This window comes from Giraffa tippelskirchi, chromosome 10, assembly GCF_054371585.1.
Source record: "Giraffa tippelskirchi isolate mGirTip1 chromosome 10, T2T-mGirTip1v1.2.pri, whole genome shotgun sequence".
Classification (NCBI taxonomy): domain Eukaryota; kingdom Metazoa; phylum Chordata; class Mammalia; order Artiodactyla; family Giraffidae; genus Giraffa; species Giraffa tippelskirchi.
Window position 1 is genome coordinate 4,746,934 of NC_137284.1, and position 13,982 is coordinate 4,760,915.

Below are 13,982 nucleotides of genomic sequence, written 5' to 3' on the forward strand. Positions count from 1 at the left end.
CTGGGGGTGAGGGGTTCCAGCTCCTGGACTCTGCTGACCACCCAGCGCCTCCAAGCAGAGGCAGCGATGGGTTGTCTGTATCCCGCTGGAGCAGAGGGGGAGAGGCGATGGGCAACCACAACCAGGTGTGTTAATGAGTAATGTTCAATTTATCAAGTGGGAGGAAATGGTCAAATTCAGAATGGATCACACGTCTATATAGGGGCTTCCCCAGTGGCTCATCGGTAAAGAACCCGCCTGCCAATGCAAGAGGTACCAGTTTGATCCATCAGCCGGGAAGATTCCCTGTCGAAGGAAATGGCAACCCACTCCAGTATTCTTGCCTGGGAATCCTGTGGACAGAGGAGGCGGGCCGGCCACAGTCCTTGGGGTCGCAAAGAGTCGGGACACGACTTAGTGACTCAACAGCAATGACAACGAGGCGTTTTCTAATGTCTGGTCAACACTCACCATGTTCTGTTCACCCTTGTCTTTCCAGGAGCTCGCTGACCATGGCGGAGGCCCACCAAGCCGTGGCCTTCCAGTTCACAGTCACTCCGGATGGCATCGACCTCCGAATGAGCCATGAGGCCCTCAGGCAGATCTATCTGTCTGGACTTCATTCCTGGAAGAAGAAGTTCATCAGATTCAAGGTTTCCAGATACTTGCTTCAATCTGTACAATATTCGCTTTCCTATTTGAGAACTCCGGTTTCTATTGAAGTTTCAGTGTGTCCATGATCATTGGCACCTTATGTATAGTTTCCTGGTCCGTAAGGCCTGTGAGACAATTTTACATGTATTGGCTCACTGAATTCCTGGAGAAATTCTGTAAGGCAGGCAGGGTGAATTGTTCAGAGAGTGTAAGAGACCTTTGCGGTAGAAGGAGAATAAATGTCTCTAGCTCCGAGTCTGGGCCCCTCTACACTTCACAAGAAAAGGATTGTTTTCCATCCGTGTGAAACCACTGACAGTTTATTTAACAGATTATCTCACCGATGAAATAGTCCGCCATTGAAAAAGATGCACGTAAATGCAGATATGGACTTCCCAGGTGGTAGATTCCCAGTGGTAGAGAATCTGCCTGCCAGGGCAGGAGATGCGGGTTCGTTTCCTGTGTCTGGAAAATCCCCTGGAGAAGGGAATTGGCTACCCACTCCAGTATTCCTGTCTGGAAAATCCCATAGGTAGAGGAGCCTGGCAGGCTACAGTCCAGGGGGTCACAAAGAGTTGGACAGGACACAACTGAGTGGCTGAGCAAATGCAAAGTTCTCAGTTCTGTTTACCGGCAAGAGTGGACATTTATTCACTGTTTTTAACCATGTGTCTTGTTTTTTTAAATTTTACTGGAGTATAGTTGATTTATTGTGTTGTGTTCGTTTCAGGTATATAGCAAAGTGAGTCAGTTATACACATACAAATATCCACTCTTTTTAAGATTGCTTTCCCATATAGGCCAGCAGAGTGACATTTTTTTAAAGTCTTTATTGAAATAACTTGTTACAGCATTGCTTCTGTTTTATGTCTTTGGGTTTTTGGCTGGCGGCATCTGGGGGATCTTAATTCCCTGACCGGGGATGAAACCCACGCCTTCTGCATTGGAAGGCGAAGTCTTAACCATTGGATGGCCGGGGAGGTCCAATGTGTCTTGTTTTTAATTCATTTTATTTTAAAAATCACAGAAGTCATGAATATGCACATACTCTCCGCTTGAAACTTCCTCAGTTTTGCTGTTTGGGGAAACAGTGCTGGGAAAAGTCCCCAGGGTTCTGTTTTCTCACGGCCAGTAATAGTAGATCCCTCCTTGTCCTGAAAAAATGAAAATCACAGAAGGACAAATGCATGTTTAAAAAAATTCAAACAAGTTGAAAGTGTATCAAAAGTGTCCGCTCCCCATTCCCTGGTTTGTTGTCCAGTTTTCCTTTCAGAGGCCCCGGAGCTGGAGTGTGTGGGAGCAGTGACCAGGGGGACCTGGCCTGGCTGGACAGGTGTCCCCTGGCTCTGTTGGAGGGTCCTGGGGCTCAGGTTCAGTTCAGTTCAGTTCCATCGCTCAGTCGTGTCCGACTCTTTGCGACCCCATGGACTGCAGCCCGCCAGGCCTCCCTGTCCATTGCCAACTCTCGGAGCTTGCTCAAACTCATGTCCATTGAGTCGGTGATGCCATCCAACCATCTCATCGTCTGTTGTCCCCTTCTCCTGCCTTCACTCTTTCCCAGTATCAGGGTCTCTTCAAATGAGTCAGTTCTTTGCATCAGGTACATAGTCTGTTGCCTGAGGCCCCAGCTGCTGTGACCCACACAAAGTGGAGGAGGGCGCCACCTGCAGGGAGAAGCGCCCTCTGCGCTCCTGACCTCCTTGGGAGCCTCCTTGTTACCTTCCTAACCACGCGGTTTCCTAGGGGACCGTCTGATGCTGGGGGCAGGGGTGGGGGGTGGGGGGCAAGGCTGGCAGAGCTGCTGCAGGGCGGGGGTGGTGAGTGGAGGCTGTTTATCTAGAACCTTCTTTCCCCCATTATCATTTAATGTGTCTGTTTATTTTATAAGAACATTTCAGAGAACTTCAGAGAACACCAGAAGGCACCCCCCCGCCCCTCACCCGCAACCACTTTGTTTAAAATCTTCCATACCTCTCGATAATGAGAATAACATGGTAGTCTCTCCTAACAGAATTCAGTAAAGCTTTGAGAATTTTTTTAATCTGTTGTCTTGGTCAAATCAATCTCTTATTAACATGACTTCAGTATGAATTTTTTTGTAAATTGGAAGTCTTGAAACATACACAAAAGTAAAGAAAAGAATAAAGTCACACCGCTATAATGAAGTCACATCGCTCATTTCCACAACTATCATCATTGTGCCGATTTGGGGGTCTTATTTCTTCCTAACCCTCCTCCCCTGCTACATTTTTTTTTTTAAGGAGTTGCTGCAGGGCTTTGGCTAAAGCATCTTATGGGAGATTCTGGCCATGGAGTGAGGTCTCCTATAGATATTTATACCTCAAGTTAAGCAGTGTCTGATTCAGGAGCAGCAAGGTGTGTGATCTGAGAGTGAGGGTCTCGGGGCATCCTGTCTGCAGCAGGTTGGGGAGAGGATGTCATGGTGGGCAGTGTCCTGAGTCAGTCTTAGGGGAGCTAAGGAATCCGTATGTTAACTTAAGGCTTCCAACTTAGAGTGATTCTAATGTCCTGGGTTCACTCTCCAGGGAGACGGTTTTAGAGAAGGTTTTGACTCACGTGCTTCCCTGGTAGCTCAGTGGTAAAGAATCTGCCTGCCAATGCAGGAGAGCTGAGTTTGACCCCGGGTCAGGATGATCTCCTGGCAAAGGGAATGGCTACCCACTCCAGTATTCTTGCCAGAAGAATTCCATGGACAGAGGAGCTTGGCGGGCTACAGTGCATGGGGTCGCAGAGTCAGACACAACTGAGTGACTAACGCTTTGCTTCTGGTGATTCTGTTGTCCTGGGGTCACTCTCCAGGGAGACTGTTTTAGGGAGAGTTTTGGCTAAGAGGTAGAGGAAGGGAAGGAGCTGGACAGAAGTTGAACAGCTGAACCTGGAGGCTCTGGGAAGCGTTTCCAGTACCGACAGGGTGATTGTTAGCCGTCCATGTGTGCAACCCCAACTCCACCGCCTGCCAGCTCACATCCCCCCACCAGGAGGGGCACTGCTCACGGCGCTCGTGTCTGCTTCTAGAATGGCATCATCACCGGCGTGTACCCGGCAAGTCCCTCCAGTTGGCTCATCGTGGTTGTGGGCGTGATGTCAACAATGTACGCCAAGATCGACCCCTCTTTGGGAATAATTGCTAAGATCAATCGGACCCTGGACACGACGTGAGTAAGCCTCTCAAATCTCAAACGGTCTAGGGAGTGACTTTCTTTTTTGTTGCTGCCGTTTTTCTGTCTTGTCAAACGTCATGACGGTCTGTTCTGGATATTCTCTTTGAGGCTTTTGCTACAATTCTCACGACAACTTTCTCCCCGTGTCCTGGACTGGTATGAGGGTCCCCTGGGGAGTTTGGGGTCCCTAGTCACTCTTTCTCTGAAGCCCAGGTGTGTGAAGAGCAGCCTCTGTCCTGGGGTACCTGCCAGTCCACTTAGCCTGGCCAGGGGGATCCTCAGAATGAATTTTGTCCCAGGCACTGGTTCCGGACATGGTGTCTTCCTTATATGGGGGGCCAGCCTGGAGTTCTGGGACTCCGAGAGCTGACTGCTGTGGGGGGTTCTGGGGAGGCTTCAGCTGCCCAGCTCCTTGTCTTAATGACTTAGAATCTGGGAGATGACCCCAACACAATATCCTAGTGACTGTAGATTTTTCTAAGAGCTTGAAAATAGACTTTTTTTTTTAATGTCGTGAGATTTGGCCTGGAGAAGCCTTTGGTTGATACTTTTCCTTCAAGGTGTACGGCGCCTAGGGTTTCGTGCGAGAATGCTGGCCGTGCCCTCGAGGGTCTTTGTGGAGCCCCTCCGATGTCCCTTCTTCCCTCCAGTCCCGGGGGTGGCCCTGGATCCTGTGATGATCTCCTGCCCGCTGGCCCCTGCACTGCAGTGACCTCTCTCACTGGGCTCTCTGATGTAAAGTGAGGAAATGCTCAAACTTGCAGACTCCTGGGATTTCCCTGGGTGTCCAGTGGCTAAGACTCAATGCAGGGGGCCCAGGTTCAATCCCCGGTCAGGGAACTAGATCCCACATGTCGCAACTAAGTGTTCGCATGCTACAAGTAAAGATCCCGCAGGCCGCAACAAAGGTCGAAGATCCCGATTGCTGCAACTAAGACCAGGTGCAGCCAAATAAATTCACAAATAAATACAGAGAAAAAAAAGATGTGGATTCCTGCCCAGAGTCACGGAGAGGAAGTGGGGAGGTTGGGCTCCAGACCCAGCTCTGTGCGGTACCTCGGACCCCTGTGCTCCCTTCAGCAGGTCCTGAACCTCCCCGCGGAGAACCTTCCTGCCAGACAAAGGCAGGAACAGCACCTCTGCCTCCTTGGCGTTTGAGGGGCCCAGGGAGGGGACCTACACGGGGCTAAGCATACCCCACCCTTCCTCCATTACACTGCTTGTGATTGCAGCTCTGGCTCTGAAAGACACATTTTTATTTTTTCGGCCGTGCCGTAAGACTCGTGGGATCTTAGTTCCCCGACCAGGGACGGAACCCAGGCCCTCAGCAGTAAAAGTGCTGAATCCTAACCACTGGTCCACAAAGGAATTCCCATGGGATACCTGTTTCTATTTTCTGGCTTAAAAGGTCTAGTGCCTCTGCCTTGGCTGTGGCTTGTCCCAAGCCAGACCTTTGATCCTGTTCACATGTCGCTTCTTTACATCCGTGAACATTTCGGTCTAGGACTGGAGAAATGATAATCCCCAAGTTCTCGTCCCACGTTTGGGCTTTGCTTTCTGTTTTTATTTTTTTTTTAATTTTCTTCATTTTTTGACCGTGCCTCGGAGCAGGTGGGATCTTAGTTCCCCGACCAGGGATCGAACCCACACCCCCTGCAGTGGAAGGGCAGAGTGTTAACCCCTGGACCACCAGGGAATTCCTGAGCTTTGCTTTTGGGGCCAGGAGTTTTGTGAGGAAGGTGGGGGACGGATTGTAGCCCAGGTGTGTCCCCCGGGTGTCTGTACACTGTAGCTGCAGTGTTGGGGTTGGGCTGGAGATAAACAGATGAATTTCTGGGCCCTTTACTAAGTCGGTTATTTGGCTTTCAGTATTGCCTTTAGAAAAGGACAGGAAAATAAAGTGGCAAAATGTGACATAAAAGACAGCTCACAGCTCAGGGCCAAGTTTGATTCTGATCACAGTAAAGAAAGGATTAAGCGCTTTTCACGGCCCTTGTCTGGGCCGGTGTCCCTCGCTGCCAACAGCTGCTCCTTGTTTGCCAGGCCCTGGGATGCTTGGCAGCCAGTGTGACACGCTGAGTCACTCGCAGCCCCCAGCTGCCTCGGAACCCCGGCTCACGCCTTTATCAGCGTCTGCGAGGCCCTGGGTACAAACCCGTCCCTGCGGGGAACACACACCTGCGCCTCGCACCTGCCGGACTCCTTGGTCTGCCTGGGGGCCGGGAGTCCAGGCAGGGTCCCCGAGCAGGGACTCTGTCTTTCTCTCATCACCCTGCCCAAGTCTCCACACTCTATTTCCGGAGAGCCACAGGCTTGCTGCCCTATAAACAGCTCATCTCTGCATCCCTGCCTGCTTGGGTTTAACACACTTTTTAATTTACTCTGGACCACGGGCTGTCTCTTTGCACTGGATTATATTTAGAAGCATCAGCTATTTAAAGCCCTTTCTAATCTGAGTCTTTATAAGATCTGTCTCTTCATCCCTCTAAACCAATTGCAGTAAACTGGGCCATCCTTGGCCCAGATTTAGAAAGACCAGGTTAAGGGGCCACCAGCTTCCAGGGTCAAGGGTCAAGGGCTGTACTGCACATTTTTGCTGGAGAGGATCCCCAATACCCTGAAGTCACGGCCTCCCCCTGAGCTCTGGGGAGCCCATCCCCTGCAGCCTTAGAAGGGGCACAAATATAACAGAAAGCTTTTTTTTGCTAATGCTTTCAGTTGAAGTGCCTATAGGTATAGAGAGAAAATGCCAAATGCATCATTTGTTCATTGCTGTTCAGTTGCCCAGTCATGTCCAGGCTTCCCTGTCCTTCACTGTTTCCCGGAGTTTGCTCATACTCATGTCTACTGAGTCATTGATGCCATCCAACCATCTCATTCTCTGCTGCCCCCTTCTCTTCTGGCCTTCAGTCTTTCCCAGCATCAGGGTCTTTTCCAGTGAGTCAGTTCTTCGCATCAGGTGGCCAAAGCATTGGAGCTTCGGCTTCACCATCAGTCCTTCCAATGAATATTCAGGACTGATTTCCTTTAGGATGGACTGGTTTGATTTCCTCGCAGTCCAAGAGACCCTCAAGAGTCTTCTCCAGCACCACAGTTTGAAAACATCAGTTCTTAGCTGTACAACATAATGATTTTATATATATATTCTGCAAAATGATTACCACGAGTTTTGTTAACATCCATCACCCAATATAGTTAAAAATTTTTAAAAAAATCTAAAAATCTAAAAATTTTTTTAGATTTCACATGTGAGACTCTACAGTATATGTGTTTCTTTTTTTAACTTTTTTTTAAAAACTTGAAGTATAGTTACTATTCCGTGTTGTGTTAGTTTCTGGTGTGCCGCAAAATGATTCAGGAATGTGTGTATACATGTTAGTTTTCTATGTCTGTGAGTCTGTTCCTGTTTCATTTTTTAAAAAGTTCATTGTGTCATATTTTAAATTCCACATGTAAGTGATAGCATCTGGTATTTGTCTTTCTCTGTCTAACTTATTCCACTTGGTATAATGTCCTTAAGGTCCATCCATGTTGTCACAAATGGCAGGGTTTATTCTTTTTTTTTGCTGATTAATATTCCATTGTATCGATACATATTAATACCATCTCTTCTTTATCCATTCATTTGTCCATGGATACTTAAGTTTCCATGTCTGGTCTGTTGTAAATAATGCTGTAGTGAACATGGAGTGATTTCATTTCCTTCAGATAAATACTCAAAAAGTGAAACTGTTGGATCATATGGTAGTTCTATTTTTAATTTTTTTGAGGAATCTCCATATTGTTTTCCATAGTGACTGCATCAGTTTACATTCCCACCAACAGTGCATAAATGTTCCCTTTTTTCTCCACATCCTCACCAACATTTGTTATTTAAATTATTTTTATTCTGTGAATATTTTGTGTTTTTTCAAAACAACTAAAACTGCAGCCCACAAAGGTGTATGAGTAACTGCATTTCTTCTCATTTTTTAAGTCCCATCTTTATCAGATCACTTTCCTGTCTATATCACTTTCCCTAGCAAATGAAAATACTTTCTAAGTTTTTAAGTGATCATTTTACAGCATCAATTTCTACGTGTATTCATGATAAACGTTCCTGCCCAGATCAAAAACAAGCTCTTTTGATATAAATAGTTGAAGTAATAGTTTTGTCAAGTGACCTGCATTTCTTATGAGTCACGGTGAAATGCAAAGGTATGTTTAAGAGAAAAACATCTTGAGTAGTAGGAACAGAAGGTGCAGAATTGCAGCTGGCTCCCAGCTGAGGAGAACGCAGGTCAGTCGTCAGTCTGGGGCATAGCTCCCATTGTGGTCCAGCCAGTGCCTCACCCATGACCTTCTCATCCTGCCTGGACCTGGAGGAAGCTGTCTGTTTTCCCTGATTATGCCCGTTAGCCTGGGTTTGTTTTGAGGACCAGCAAAGCAGATGGGGCTGCTTCATCTCACATCCAGAAGAAAGATGGCTGAGTCTTGGGAGAATCAGGTTAACGCGGGTGGCCCCCTCTCTCTGATCGGGCCTGGGGTCCGCGGCCTCCGCTGTGGCCCCAGGAGGTCGCCCCGCCTGGGAGCACGTGGCGTCTCTCGGCGCCGTGGCCCGTGGCTTCCTTTGCTGATGAACCCGTGGCTTGTCTGGTCTTGTCTCGGCAGTGGCTGCATGTCCAGCCAGACCAAGAAGGTGGTGAGCGGCGTCATCTTCGGCACGGGGCTGTGGGTGGCCCTCATCGTCACCATGCGCTACTCCCTGAAGGTGCTGCTGTCCTACCACGGCTGGATGTTCACCCAACACGGCAGATTGAGCCGCACCACCAAGATCTGGATGGTAATGCTGCCCTGGCGCGCAGCTGGTGGGGAGGGTTTGGTTTCTTTCTGCCGTGCCTGGAGCTTGTAGGACCTTAGTTCCCAATCAGGGGTCGAACCTGAGTCCATGCAGTGGAAAGCCTACATCTTCACCGCGGGACTGCCAGGGAGTTCCCTGTAGATGATTCATCACTTCCTGACATCCTCAAAGCCGTGGCTGTTTCACAGCTTGATGTGTTTGGAGATAAGTATACACTTGTGACGGAGAAGGCAGTGGCACCCCACTCCAGTACTCTTGCCTGGAAAATCCCATGGACGGAGGAGCCTGGTGGGCTGCAGTTCATGGAGTTGCTAAGAGTCGAACACGACTGAGCAACTTCACTTTCACTTTTCCCTTTCATGCACTGGAGAAGGAAATGGCAACCCACTCCAGTATTCCTGCCTGGAGAATCCCAGGGACGCTGGAGCCTGGTGGGCTGCCGTCTATGGGGTCGCACATAGTCGGACACGACTGAAGCGACTTAGCAGCAGCAGCAGCATACACTTGTGAAACCCTCATCTCTGCCAAGGTCACTAATATATCCACCCCGCCCTCCTTGAAACCTGGGCCCCACCCACGCCTTTTGCCTTTGAACGTAAGAGCATTTAACCTAAGATTCACCCTCTTAGCAGATTTGTAAGGTCTGACGTAGGATTGTTTGTTCCAGGCCCAGTGTCCAGCACATACTTTTTTCAGGAGTTCCCTGGACAGTCCAGTGGTTGAGATTCCACACTTCCACTGCAAAGGCTTCCATCCCTGGTCAGGGAACTGAGACCCCACATGCCCAGTGGTATGGCCAGAAAAGGAAAACAGAAAAACAAAAGCAAAGCCCCCCAACCGTATAGAACATAGTTACGTCTTGTAACTGCAACCTTGTCCCTTTTAAGGGACACACCCACACATGTATATGCATAACTGATTCACTATGTTATACACCTGAAACTAACACAGCAGTGTAAGTCAACTTGATTTACAATCCCCACCCTGTGTCCCCCAGCCTCTGGCAGCCCCCCTCCCTCCTTGCTGCTTCTGTGGTTCCACGGACCCCTGAGACCACCCAGGATATGTCCTTCTGAGTCTTGTTCACCCACTCAGCCTGTTGTCTGGTGTGGGAGACTTTCTCTTCTGTAAGAAGAGTCCTCACTGGGCCTTTTCCCCTTGGTGACTTTTTAACAATTGATTTTTACTGAAGTCTAGTTGATTTACACGGCTGCGTTAGTTTCAGGTGTATAGCAAAGTGAATCATTTATGCATACACGTGTTTGTGTGTGTGCTCAGTCATTTCAGTCATGTCTGACTCCTTGCAACTTTATGGACCATAGCCCACCAGGCTCCTCTGTCCATGGGATTCTCCAGACAAGAATAGTTACTAGAGTGGGTTGCCATCTCCTCCTCCAGGGGATCTTCCCGACCCAGGGATTGAACCTGCATCTCCTGCATTGCAGGTGTATTCTTTACCCACTGAGCCACCTGGAAAGCCTGTGCATATCCATATATCCACTCTTTTTTTAGGTTCTGTTCCCAAATAGGTCACTACAGAGTATTGCGTCGAGTTCCCTGTGCTATACAGTCCCCTTGGTGGCTTGAGTGTCGCCCTGTAATTGCCAGAGAAGTCTGACCCACTGTGACTCATGAGCTTGGGCCGGGGACTCTTTTCCTTTAATTACTGTGTCCTGAATATCTGGTGTTGATGCCTGCTGGGTTTGTCATCACGGTCACCCATCAAACAAAAGTACCTTCCGTCTACTTCTTTGTAGCCTTTCTGACTCATTCAGGCAGGAAATGGTTTCCCTAGCTGAGACCAGGACACCCTGACTCACCCTTAGCTTCTAGTACATTTCACCAGCTCACCTTGGCCCTTGGTCCAGCAGTCACTTACCTGCTGTGTCCATGGATGTTTGTCCTCATCTCACCCAGCGATACCTCCATCTGTGGCTGAATGCCGCCCCCTGGGGCTCCTTCTGAAAGGGGTGGGCATCCCCATGCCCACCACACCACACCTTGCCTCTTTCCCAAACAGACTTCCAGCTGTTGCTTGCATGTAAGTTTCTGATTTCCAGAGAAATAGAATTTAACTCCCAGGAGAGATTCTGAGGTGGTGTCCACACATTATTAAGCAAGAGAAATGACCTGCCCCAGGGTGGCCTTCATAGCTGGTGTCCAGTTGAGTCCCACCTGCTCTTCAGCATCAAGAATCACAGTACTCCGCCCCCACCCCCCACCCCCCGCCCCGGCCATGAGCCCCAGAAATTCTCTGACGTCAGGTCAGCATGAGGTGTCCAATTACTAGACCATGTTTAGATCATTCCAGACTAAAGCAGGGGCAAGTGTGTGCCCTCCATCGGACTTGTCGATGACCAGAGGGTCCCACTGCTTCTCCTGAGCTTGCTTCTGGGTCCAGGCCCCTCGCCCAGCCCCTGGTGTCAATCCAGAAACTGAGGGCCTTGCAGAAGTAGGCGTGTGGAACTTAATCCCCTTGTGCAGCAGTGCAATCAGACCCTGTGTCAAAGTGACCAGGGAATGGCACCTCCTGGACAGGGCAGGACGTGTCGTGGACACAGGGCTTCATTCGCCCTGGGCTTTGTTTGGGGTTTGCTGTTTGCTGAGGCCTGCGGGGGTTGGGGCAGAAAATGGACTGCAGGAGATGAACTGCCGTGGAGAACCCGTCAACAGCTGGCAAGTCACATACACTGAAAAACTGGTTTTGGGTCTTTGACACAATCTCATCTTTCAGAACGTACCTTTTTTCTTTTTTTTTTAGTTTATGGTCAAGATCTTCTCAGGCCGAAAACCCATGTTGTACAGCTTCCAGACGTCTCTGCCGCGCCTGCCCGTCCCAGCTGTCCAGGACACCGTCAACAGGGTAGGTCAACTTCATGCTCCCTCCGGAACACCTGCTCTGAACACCAGCATCTTTGCGATCAAGGCTTATGACTTGATGCGACTTCCCTGGTGGTCCAGTGGTTAAGACTCCGAGTTTCCACGACAAGGGGTTTGGGTTCTATCCCTGCTCAGGGAACTAAGATCCCTCATGTCCCCTGGTGCAGCCAGAAAATACACTGTTGATACTGTTGAGTGCCATGAACTGCTACCTGCCTCCTCCTACCTGCAAGGACCACAGCGAATCAAAGTGGGGGCCCTGAAAATTCTGAACTGGTGGCCTGGCCTTAGCCTGGTGGTGTGACCTTCCCTGTCCCTGTTGTTTTCCCGGCTCCTCCTTCCCGTCCTGGGGTCCTAAGCACCAGCCTTTAGTACCACCCTAGGCTGTCAGAGCCTCCCCACCCATCTCATTGGCACCATCATAGCCTAGGTGAGAGCAGTGCTCTTATGAAGGACCAGATGATGGAGAAAAAAACCCCACACATTAAAAGCTCATTGGTGACCAAATCTTGATCTTGTCAGTCTAGAGTCCACTTTGGTGATTTTGTGCTGATTCAAGATGTGAGGAGCATGCATGCCAGTAAAAGAACAAAAAAGTTCATCTTTTTAAAATATAATATTAATTAATTTGGCTGCTCCAGGCCTTAATTGCAGCATGCGGGGTCTTATAGTTGTAACATGTGACCTCTTAGTTGCAGTAGGTGACACCTAGTTCCCTAACGAGGGATCGAACCCAGGCCCTTGCACTGGGAGCTCGGAGCCTTAGCCACTAGACCACTGGTGATGTCCCCCCAAAAGTTTAATTGTTGAGTTATCCCTGATGTAAAACGTCCTTTAGTATTGAAGTTTGCTAACTTGAGTGAAGACTAGCCTTTTTCTAAGGCATAAGGAAAGAAACCTTCTATCTTAGCTGGGCTTATGTTTTTTCCCTTAACCCCAGTACTTGGAATCTGTGAAGCCTCTTATGAAGGAGGGAGACTTTACACGGATGACGGCTCTGGCACAAGATTTTGCTGTCAATCTGGGACCGAGATTGCAGTGGTATTTGAAGTTAAAATCCTGGTGGGCTACCAATTACGTGAGTATACAAACATGCTATTTTACTTGGTGGAATTTTGTGTAGGAATATAATTTGTTCCTGAGCCAGTTGAGCTTCCCTACGTATGGCGAGTGGAAGGAGACAAGTGGTGGATGAAACAGGCAGAGGAGTTGCGGTTTAAGAAACAGCTAGTGTGGAAGACTTGGACCGTATAGAAGGCTAAGTGCCAAAAAATTGATGCTTTCGAATTGTGGTGCTGGAGAAGACTCTTGAGAGTCTCTTGGGCAGCAAGGAGATCAAGCCAGTCAATCCTAAAGGAAGTCAGCCCTGAATATTCATCGGAAGGACTGATGCTGCTGACGCTCTAATACTTTGGCCACTTGATGCAAAGAGCCAATTGATTGGAAAAGACTGATATTGGGCAAGATTGAAGGCAGGAGGAGAAGAGGGTGGGTGACGGAGGATGAGATGGTTGGATGGCATCACCGACTCAATGGACATGAGTTTGAGCAAGCTCTAGGAGAGAGTGGAGGACAGGGAAGCCTGGCAGGTTGCAGTCCATGGGGTCACAGAGATTCGGACATGACTTAGTGACTGAACAACAACAGGGTGAAGAGAAGGTGTGACCCAGACAGAACTGGTGGGTGGGGCACAGCAGGGGCACGGCCGTGGGCGAGTCGTGACCGGAGAGAGCAGTCAGAGTCGGGGGGGGGCGGGTCACGTCAGGGTTTGATCCTGCACTGGCTACATGGGCGTTTTGAGTTTGCAAAAGTTCTCACAGGTACTTAGATTCTTAGGTGGGCACCGTTCTGTGTGTCTATGTACTTTCTTACACAAAGTGGAAGAATGGTGATCCTCGGGTCCCGAAGGCTGTGAGTGTGGTTAGCACAAGACTGCTGGCCTCCTGGGGGAGGCTGGGAAGACAGGACACGTGGTCCCGGGCTGGCTGCAAGCAGAGCGGAAACCGTGGGAGCAGAAGGGGAGAGGCAGTCTGTGCACAGTTACTGGTGGTGCTGACTGTTAAGAAACGTTAGAGCAGCCAGCCAGTCATCATTTCTTTCCCATTTGGTGTTTCTTTTTTTTTTTTCTAAACCATCTATGAAATGAAGGTGATGAAGCCTGTAGCTGAGTCTTGACTTGAACAAAGCCCACCGTTTTGCATTCGGTCTCACTGGGGCTGACTTGGCCCCAGGAGAGAGAGAAATGCTGTAAATGCTCCCTCCCCCTCCCCTCCATGCCCACCCCCACCCTGGGCAGCCTGGCTAAGCCTGTCCTTGGTCTCTCCTGCTTGTACCTGACAGGTGAGCGACTGGTGGGAGGAATACATCTACCTCCGGGGACGAGGGCCGCTGATGGTGAACAGCAACTACTTCGCGATGGTGAGTCCGGTGGAGACCGGGCCCCAGAG

The 13,982-nt window shown here is 49.4% G+C and overlaps 1 protein-coding gene across 4 annotated transcripts in view; it reads left to right on the plus strand.

The window, feature by feature from the left end:
• Positions 1–13,982, plus strand: part of CPT1A (carnitine palmitoyltransferase 1A) — a 59,381-nt gene that overhangs the window by 17,969 nt on the left and 27,430 nt on the right. For all 4 annotated transcript variants that reach the window (XR_014066175.1, XM_081531774.1, XM_081531775.1 and 1 more), the window contains exons 2-7: positions 479–632; positions 3,670–3,809; positions 8,466–8,637; positions 11,417–11,518; positions 12,476–12,613; positions 13,876–13,953. Coding sequence is in view for 3 of the 4 variants with exons in the window: in XM_081531774.1 (XP_081387900.1) it covers positions 492–632; positions 3,670–3,809; positions 8,466–8,637; positions 11,417–11,518; positions 12,476–12,613; positions 13,876–13,953 (771 nt within the window). In the remaining variant the exon portion in view is untranslated. The remainder of the gene's footprint in view (positions 1–478; positions 633–3,669; positions 3,810–8,465; positions 8,638–11,416; positions 11,519–12,475; positions 12,614–13,875; positions 13,954–13,982) is intronic.